General features: G+C 44.5%; 1 protein-coding gene across 1 annotated transcript; it reads left to right on the top strand.

Moving 5' to 3' along the window:
• Positions 1 to 791: 791 nt before the first annotated feature.
• LOC102428896 (rab9 effector protein with kelch motifs-like) lies at positions 792 to 7694 on the top strand (the record flags this gene model as incomplete). Its single annotated transcript, XM_023749310.1, has 4 exons — positions 792 to 804; positions 1957 to 2015; positions 4405 to 4562; positions 7542 to 7694. Coding segments are annotated over exons 2-4 (364 nt in total), but the record flags the coding sequence as incomplete, so codon positions are not given.
• Between the last annotated feature and the right edge of the window lie 2262 nt (positions 7695 to 9956).

Below are 9956 nucleotides of genomic sequence, written 5' to 3'. Positions count from 1 at the left end.
TTTAAGAGGGCGGAGTAAAAACCTTCTGGTTTTACCGCCCAAAAGCGCGCGCCACGGGGGGGGTTTTCTCTCCTCTCGAGAAGAACACTCCTTTAACTTCCCCTTTTCCGAGAACCACAATTTCCTTTTTTTTTCTCTCCTTGCCGGCGAGGGTTCATTTTTTGGGGGCTTCTTTTTTTTTAGGAGGGGTTAAATATTAGAGAGGCCAAATTTCGCTTAGGAAAAAAAGAACCTTTCGCCTTCACATAAAAAACAAATTCAAAAGAGGTAAATTTGGGCTTCAAGGCAGGGGTGGATCCAGCATCGCTTCATCTCCTGCGCCTTTTAATCCCTGTGTGGCCTTCAATCACAGGCGCTCTTCTTAAGCAGCTTCGGGCGGGTTTCCTTTCTCATATTCCCTCCAGAACCATCTCCAGCCAGCCGCTGAAACTGAAAATATCCCCGGCGCCTTTGGGATACCCACAAATGGGTCCCCCGCGTGGGCCGCCCACCCTCCAGCATTTTTTTTGTAAAGTCCTTTCCAAGCCACCCTGGTTTTTCTACCTCCGCACGCAGTTTAAGTTCCCAAGACCAGCCCTAATGGGTGCCCCGGAAATGTATCGCCTACATCCCACCCTGGAGGTCCCCCGCCCCCCCCCCTTAAGGGGCGATCCCTGGGGGCGGGCCCCCAAAATTGGGGCGGGGGGGGGGGGGGGGGGGAGCAGTTGGCTGCCTCGCTTTTCCGGGTCTGGGACTGAGTGACGGCTTAAACCCCGCCCACTTGGGGGCGGAGCCACAGCTCGGAACTGGCCTAAGCCGCTGCAGGTAATGCGGTCTGGGCTGGGGGGTCACAGGACGATCCTGGGGCGGGGGCGGCCTCATCCTTTAGGGGCGTGGAAGTGGGCCCGGGCCGGGTTGGGGAGGGCCTCCTCCGGGTCTGGCCTGGGCACATGATGGAAAGGGATCGGCCTGTTCTCCCCCGACCCTGTCTCCTGTCCCCTGTCATTGCCACGCGGGGACCAGACTGGAGATATCCCCGCCCACACGAAGTTTATCCCACTGAGCTTTTGGGCTTTGGAGACAGCAGGCATTGGCTTACGGCCAAGGTTGGGTTTATCCATTCATCTCCCAGCAATCTCATCCACTTTCTTCATTCGTTCATCCTTCAATTCTACTCCATGCCGGACCCGTAGGTAGGTTTTCTGAAGGCATTCGACAGGCCCAGCTCTCTTGGAATTTAGACTAGAATCTAGTCTAGAGACGTTTTCGTAGGTAATTACATTCACGGTGATCCCTGCAATATGGTGGTTTAATAGATACCTTCAGAAGGAGAAGGAAGTAATTTGAGGATGGTAAGTGGAAAGCAGCAAATCAATGAAGATTTTACTGAAGAGGGTTCATTCCAACCGGGTTGTGGAGGTTACCTAGGAGTTTGCTGGTTGAAAGGAGGGGAAGGAACATTTCAGGTAAGGGAAACAGCAGGAGATGCAAGTTATGAAAGGGCTTGTCATGTTAGAGGAACAACAAATATAGCAAGAACAACTCAATATAGCAAGAAACTGGAGTGAGTTTCTGGAAAAAAGTTTGATACCAGAAACCTTTGAATGTGATGATGAGGCTAGGATTTATTCTAGAGTTCAGTATTTGTCAGCCTTTGAAAATGTCCTTATCTTTTGATAAACATAAGCTTGACCTCTGAAAATTTATTTTGATGTATGCCTCTTCTGCATGAAAATTACAGACACTGAAAACTATAGCCAAAACACTCCTGTCATTGTGTTTAGAAAGTTGTGTTTATAGTTGCCTCTCAAATATACCTTGCCATCAAAAGGTTGGTGAGGCTTATTCAAATTCATCAGATCCTAGAAATTGGTACATCAACAGGAAAGGTTTTAAAGAGGGAAGCGACCTAATTCTGTGTTTTAGGTAGAAGATAATCATAAATTTCTAAAAAGTGCCTTTCTTTCTTGTATGTAGAACACCATGAAGCAGCTGCCAGTCTTGGAGCCTGGAGACAAGCCCAGGAAAGCAACATGGTCTGTAAGGAAGGATGCAGACAGAGGAAAACATAAGTTTTTGTTTCATTTATAAGTGGTTTACTAACATATTTAAACATCTATTGAAAAGGGTAGAGATAAAACTGTGGGCAGATTCTGGTAATTAGCCTCAAACCATTTGAGAAGGTCTTCAGAGGAAAGGTAGTGGGGCAATAATTATCAGAGCAGATGTTGATTTTATTAAAATCCACTTACCAGGAAGAGGAAGGCCCTGGCCATCTGGCATCCTCAGCTTCAACCCTGTGTCTTCCCCCGCAAGCTGTGACTCGTTTTTAAGATATTCAGGGAATTGGCTTTGGATTTAACTGGCTTCCCTGTTTCTTGGCTGCATGCTCAATCAACCCTTCATTCAATAACTGACACTGGCCTGACAGGGGCAGCTGCTGTGTAGGTGCTGGACATACAAAGGTGAATAGTCTCACTGTAGTGGGGGCTAACAGACGAAGCAGGTGATGGTGATGAAATGTGATCTGTGCTGAAGCAGGGACCATAAAAGGCTGTAGAGATGGATGGGGCAGAGCTTCTGTAGGACCTTGCAAGGGAGTCTTCAATCTGGCTTCCATGTGTCCACTCTTGCCCTCTACACAACATAAATCTGACCATGGCATTCCCTAGTTTAAAACCCTTTGGTGCCTCCCCATTGGTCTTAGGATCAAAACCAGAGTCCTTAAAATGGCCCACCGGGCCCTGCATGATCTGCCCCTGCCTGTCTTTCTGACCTCAAATCCCTGTGTTCATCCTTTGTTCTTTTTCTCTTCCTTAACATGCCTTGCCCTGTCCCACTCAGCAACTGTATGTGCTGGTCGCTGTACCTGGATCACTCTTTCCCTCCATCTTTCTCTCTTTGTCCAACTAACTTCTATCCATACATCAGATTTCAGTTCAAGTGGTGCTTCTTCAGGAAGCCTTCCCTGACTACCTACCTCCCTTACCTCCTTACAGGGTAAGGTGCCCCTATGATCTGTTCTAATACTGTCTACCCTGTACTCCTTTATAGTGCAATTGAAATGAAACAGATATTTGTGAACTTGTCTGTTTAATGTTTCTCTTCTCAACTAGTCTTTAAGGGCTGTGAAGGCATGGACCTTTTGTTGTCTTATTCACCATGTGTCTGGATGGCTAAGTTATTTAACCTTACCCAAGCCTTGGGTCCTCAGTTGTAAAACTCAAATGATGATGATAACAGTACTTACTGTCCTTAAAGGGGTTTTGTGCAGATTAAGTGCAACTGGGGTTGTAATGAAGTTAGCAGCATGCAGGGTACGTTGTTAGTAATTACTCAGGTGTAATGGGATCTGTGAATCTGAACATCAGACCAGAGATCTGGGAAAGAAATAAAGATTTTGGAAATCACCAATGAATATATAGATAGGTGGTAATTGAAGTCGTCCATACAGGTAAAATGGATCAGGTAAGAAAACATAGGCTGAAAAGGCTGGTGGGAAAGGAGTCAGAGAAGGAGTCAGAAAAAAAAAAAAAAAAGAGAAGGAGTCAGAAAGAGCCCCCGGAAAAGTGGGTAGAGAACCAAAAAGGAGGAGAGTGGAGTAGCTAGGTAAGGAGAAGGTACAAGAAGAAAGAAGGAGCCAAAGAGGTCAGATAAGACAGGGCCTCAAAAATAGCTACAGGATTGTCTTTTCCAAGCAGGAAGTTTTCCAACCAGTATGATTTCTCAATCATAATTCAGAATAACTTTAAAGAGTGGAATAACTGGATCCTGTATTTGACTTTCCAAAGTCCTAGCTTTGGCTTCCATCAGCTCCGAAAATCAGTAGACTCTGGTGAATATTACTTGAGAGCAGGAAGCAGCACTGTCTAGTGGCAAGAGTGCTGGGGCTGTAGGTTCCTGTGTGATTGCACATAGAGCTCTAGCCACCATGTACCGAGTCCTTCCCTGCACTGTTACAAGACTTCATCTTACTCTTCACAGGTAAGAACTATTGCTATCGTTTTACAAATAAGGAAATTTCGGTTCAGAAAGGTTAAGTGGCTTCCAAAAGATCACACATCTAGAAAGCACCTGAACTTGGACTTGAACTAGGTCCGTCTGAATTCACAAACTAAGCTCAGAACTACCATCCTGTGCTCGGACACACCACTGAACGTCTCTGGGTGTCAGTTTATCCACCAGATGGGGCCAGTTACTACCCCAGTGCATCACCATTAGGTTAATGTGAGATGAAAGTAATAACAAAATTGGAAAGTCAAAGGTCATATGCAAGTGGAAATGCTGCTTTGCTGGACACAGTTTAAAGTGTTCTGTGTCTGTATAAGACCCTCATTCTTATGAATATTTCATGAGGAATAGGAGGAACACACTGCTGCACTTATTCTCTGCTCAGGCCTCCTGAATGCATCCCTCCTTTGGCAGGTACACGTTGACCCCCGCTGGAGACAGCCCATGTGCTCGGGTTGGCCACAGCTGCTCGTATTTACCCCCCGTTGGTGATGCCAAGAGAGGGAAGGTCTTCATTGTTGGGGGAGCAGATCCAAACAGGAGCTTCTCCGATGTGCACACCATGGACCTGGGTAAGACCAGCAGCGGCAGAGCATGTGCCTGTAGCCAGAGAGCAGGGCTCTGTGGTGCTGGCCAGGACCAGAGCATTCCTAGGAACACCAGTTCAGCACACACAGCAGGGTTTTCCTCTAAGAAAATGAACATTACTGAGAGGTCCCTAAGGTCTCAGCAGAGCACCCAACCAGTACATCATGTTTTGGGAAAAAGAGTCCGTATGGAGCCCTGGACATCCAGCCGTTCATTTATCAACTATTTCTCCGGGAGACATTGATGACTCCACCTCCTCTTCCATCCACATATCCAATCACTAAGCCCTAAATAGTTCTCTCTTCATCCATGTCTGTCCATTTCCACTACCACTGTAGTCCAAGAATTGTCATCTCTCAACTAGATTACCACAGCTTCCTCTCTGGTCTCCCTGCTTCCAAGTTTAGCCCCATCTACAGTGCATTTTCCATTACTTAGCCAGAGAATATTGTCTAAAATACAAAATTGACTGCATGTCAAGCCTTTCCCAACTTTATTTCATGGCTTTCCCAAATCCCCATTTGCTACACTGAGTGTCCTTTGGATTCTTGAACACATCTTGAATTCTGGTCTCCAAACCTTTGCATGTATTATTATTCCCTCTGCTTCGGGGGGCTCTTCCCTTTCTCATCACCTGGCTACTATGCATCTTTCAGATTTCTGATATTGTGATTTATAAGAAATACATACTTAGTCTTTGCCCATAGTTTTGGCTCACAGCTCCCCAAACCCCTGGAACTTCCGAAGTATTGAGAGTGATAAAGGCGTCTTTTGTTATAGTAATGAGGTGACTTTGGGAAAGTACCTAAGGATGTGGGCTGGTCACCAGGACACCTAACCTGGTGATTAGAGGGTGGAACTTTCAGTAATACTCTCCCCACCTCCAGGGAGGAGAGAGGAGCTGGTGGTTGAATCAATTGCTGGTGGCCAATGATTTAATCAGCCATGAGTATGTAATAAAGTTTTTTAAAACCTCAAAAGGAGAGGGTTCAGAGAGAGAGAGCATCCAGGGTGGTGAACACATGGAGATGTGGGGAGAGTGGCGCACCTAGAGAGGGCATGGAAGCACCACCTTCGTTCCCGTATACCTTGCCCTATGCATCTCTTCCATCTGGCTGTTCCTGAGTTAAATATTCTTTTATAGTAAACTGGTGATCAAGCAACATGTTTCTCTGAGTTCTGTGACCCAGTGCTTGCAAATTAATTAAACCTAAGGAGAGGGGGTCATGGGAAACTTTGAAATATAACCAGTCAGTCAGAAGTACAGGTAACAACCAGAGATGGGGGCAGGGTTAAGGGCTGAAAGTTCCAACCCTCTAATCATAGAGTTGGTTTCCTTGGCAACCAGTCTCATCCTTAGAGGCTTTTCATAAAGTCACCACCCTAACAAGCTCAGGTGTGATTGACCGGGACTTGTTGCATAAGACACCTTTACTGATCTTACCACTTAGGAAGTTCCAAGGGTTTTAGGAGCTCTGTGCCTAGAAGTGATGAAGGTCAAATATATATATTTCTGAATATAAATCACAATGTCACAACCACCCTCTATATTTTCATAGTATCTTGTACTTTCCCATCCTTATCTTCCTTATCTCGTGGGTTTGTTTCTCATCTGTCTTCCCCACAAGAGTATAAGCTCCTTGGAAACAAGAAACATGGCTATATTGCTCATCATTGTATCCCCAGCCACTAACAATAGCACCTGGCACAGAGTAGGTGCTTTATAAGTATTTGAATGGAGGAATGGACGGATAAACAAATAGTAACTACTATGTACTATACACAATGGCAGGAGAAAACTGGTGACTCATACATGTTTTGTTAGGTGCATGTACCATTGCTGTTATTGTTTTAATCTGAGTTGTTTGCCAACCAAATGTGCAGAAGTCTACATATAAAAATTGAAATGGTTTGGCTTCTTTTGATAATTTTGGAAGATCTGACATCTGTAGGCCTATGTGTCTACATGGCAACAATTATTTGGAGCTGACTGCCACCTATCGATGGGGCTCTCAGGCTCCAATTTGCCACATTCCCTCCACTCCTGTGTAGGTATTTGAATTTCTACAGCCTGCACCAGAATCAAAGGTAAATCAAATCTCTTCTAGCCCTCAAGAAGCTCACTGTCTAGTTCAGTTACATGGTTGTTGTCACCTCTTACTAACTTTGTCTGGCTAATCTGTCTAAACCAGCTGGGTTTCAGTATCCTGTAAAATGGTTCACTTACGGTTGTAATGATCCAATAAGATAGGCCTTTGAAAGTCCTATGTAAATGGTTTACTAGCTAAAATAACTAATGGGTTAGGTATTATTATTATGTGAACTTGTTTTAGCCAGAAATAATTCAGTTGTGAGTCGCAGAAACTCTTTTAAACCAATAAAGAGAGGAATCCAAGGGTTGGAAATGCAGCCTCATCTCAGGAGAGAGAGGAAGCAGGAATTGGAGATCTGTAAAAACAAAACAAAACAAAAAACACCTACTTTCTTTCTCACTCTCTTTGGGGAGATCTCCTTTATGTAAATATTTCATTCTTCTCTCCTCCATACTTTGGCTTTCTCTGCCTGTCCACACATGGTAGAAGATGGCCACCCAAGTCCAGGAATTTGTTTGAATTCTGGACTCTTGGGAGAGAGTATCTGATTGGCCCATTTGGGGTCAAGTGGCTACCTTTGACCCAATCAGCTAAGGCTAGAAAGTCAAGGTGTTGTAGTACAAACAGGTTCTGGGTTCAACCCCTGTGGTTGGGAAAATGGGGACAGTTTCCATAGAAAAGGGTTTGTGGATAGTCCCTGAAGTGTCTAATACAGAATACTTTGGAGTTTGACCACATTCCCTTTAAGTAATCTGATGGTTGTTCATTTATGCTTTTGACTGTTTTCTCTTCCCTCCCCTCCCCTAAGTTTGCCAAGCAATCTAAACAGTTGGCAGCCCCAATCTAGAAACTGGGTGAAATGTTTTCTAGAAACACACCAGTGGGACTTAGCCACCTCGGAGGGCCTCTTGCCCCGGTATGAGCATGCCAGCTTCGTTCCCTCTTGCACACCTCACAGCATCTGGGTGTTTGGAGGTGCCAACCAGTCAGGAAATCGAAACTGCCTACAAGTTCTGAATCCTGGTAAGTAGCCAAAGGTTACTTTATTTACCTAAGTACATAAATAAAATTTCAGTTCATTTCCTGTAGCAAATCCCATTTGGATTGCACTGAATTATCCATCGAACTTTGCTGACCTCAGAGAGAACAGGAATTTTAACTTCTAGCAGAATCTGAAAATAGCAGAATTGCATTTTGTTTTCCTAGTAACATATTCAGTTATCAGCTTCTTAAAAGCCAAAGCTGGAAGAGACTTCAGAGAATAGCTATGCCAGGGGGCACCCCAGGTCCAGGGGAAGTGGCTTTCCTAAAGTCTCCAGGGAGTCTGAGCCAGGCTAGAACCGGTTACCTAGTTCAGGGTGGTGATTGTGCTCCCCAGCGGACATTTGGCTATATCTGGAAACATTTTTGGTTATCCCAGCTTGGGAAGGTTGGGGGGCAGTTTGCTACTGGCATCTACTGGATAGAGACCGGAGATGCTGCTATATATCCCATAATGCACAGGACTGTGCCCCACAATAACGAATTATCTGGTCTAAAATGCCAACATTTAAATACTAGATCCTCCTAGTATATTTTGTTGGCCAAGAAGTGCAAAGTTCCTGCTAGTCTCACTGGCAGTTTTACCAGAGAGGGGCAATTTAGGAACATCACTACTGAGCAGGTGTGGCTGAACCACCCATGAGAGATGGACTTGTCTTTTTGTCAGCTAAAATAGTGTGTTGTTTTCTCTTTATGCATATCCTATATAATAAAAGCCTAATATGCAAATTGACCAAACAGCAGAACAACCGGTTGCTAAGACAGGCATTGACCACCAACGGGCAGACGCTCAACACAGAAGCTGCCCCCAGCCCACATGCCCCAGGCCAGCCAAGGCGGGTGCCAGCGGGGGGTCCCCTGATCCCGCAGAGGGAGGCAACTGGCGGTGGCAGTGGTGGGGCGGTCAGGGGGCGAGGCCAGCCAGTGAGTGGGCGGGCACCACCCCCCAATCACCCCACCGGTCGCCTTGTGGGAGGTGACTGTCAGCAGTGATAGTGGGGGGCGGGGCTGGCCAAGGTGGGTGCCAGCGGGGGCTCCCAATCACCCCGCTGGTCGCCCCACAGATCAGCCCTGATCGCCGGCCAAGCCTAAGGACCCTGCCCGTGCACGAATTTCATGCACTGGGCCTCTAGTAATTTATATTCATTGTAAAACATTTGAAAAGTGTAAGTAAGTGGACAAACACTATCCACAATCCTATGACATTAAGGCTATTAACATTTCTGTGTATTTCCTTTCTGTCTTTTGTCTGCATTTTTATAAGCCTGAGATCATACTATTTTCACCACTATACTATTGTACTTTTTTCTTTTTAATTTCATAATTACTTACATAAATGATGTCCTATTAATAACAGTGTTTTGTTAACATCAGTTTTAATGGCTGCATAACACTCCATTTTATGACAATACAATAATTCTCCTGTTTTTTAAAATCTAGGTTTTCCGGTTCTTGCCATTATAAATAACAGAGCAGTGAACCTCTTTGTTCAGAAGACATTGACTGTATTTCAAATTATTGTCTTAGAGTTGATGCCCAGAAATGAAAAATTAAAAAAAAGCAAAACATTGTGAACTTTAAGGCTTTTGTTATGAGCTACCCAATTGCTCTCCAGAAAGATTTTTTTGAACTTATCTCCAGCTGTGTTTAATAGTGCTGTTTTACTCCTGACACTGTATTTGTCATTTTAAACACTGCTAATTTAATTAGGCAAAAACATCTTGTATCTGATTGTTTAAATACTCATTTTGGTAATTACTAGTAACTTGGACATTTTTTCACATGACAGTCAACTCTTGCCCAGTCCCTCTATCAACAATAGACTTATTTGCACAATAGTTGGTCTTCTTTGTCACTTTGGGATAGTAATAGTTCCTACCTTGTTGAGTTTGGCAAGGATTTAAATTAACTCAATATCTGGCACAAGGTTAATGCTCAGTAATGGCTGTTGTGGTTAATGTAGCTATCGTTTGGCAGATGGAAATCCGTCTTGAACCCTGGCCTTTTGATTTTCAATGATGGCATCTGTTTAAATAAAGTGCTCTGAGAATTTGGAATGCCTCTGTCAAAGGAGTTAGATTTTCCACTAGATCCTTTTTCTCTCCTAGAAAGCATAATTTGACACAGTGCCCAAGAAATGTGAAAAATGAAAGTGAATCATTAGTTGCTTTTGTTGCTAAGACAAGTCTGTCAGATGGCTTAGAACTCCCTTGTGATTATGTGTGCTGCTGTTTGACTTGGCAG

Source organism: Myotis lucifugus, unplaced genomic scaffold, assembly GCF_000147115.1.
Source record: "Myotis lucifugus unplaced genomic scaffold, Myoluc2.0 scaffold_5417, whole genome shotgun sequence".
Lineage (NCBI taxonomy): Eukaryota > Metazoa > Chordata > Mammalia > Chiroptera > Vespertilionidae > Myotis > Myotis lucifugus.
This window is presented reverse-complemented; position numbering and strand designations above follow the sequence as displayed.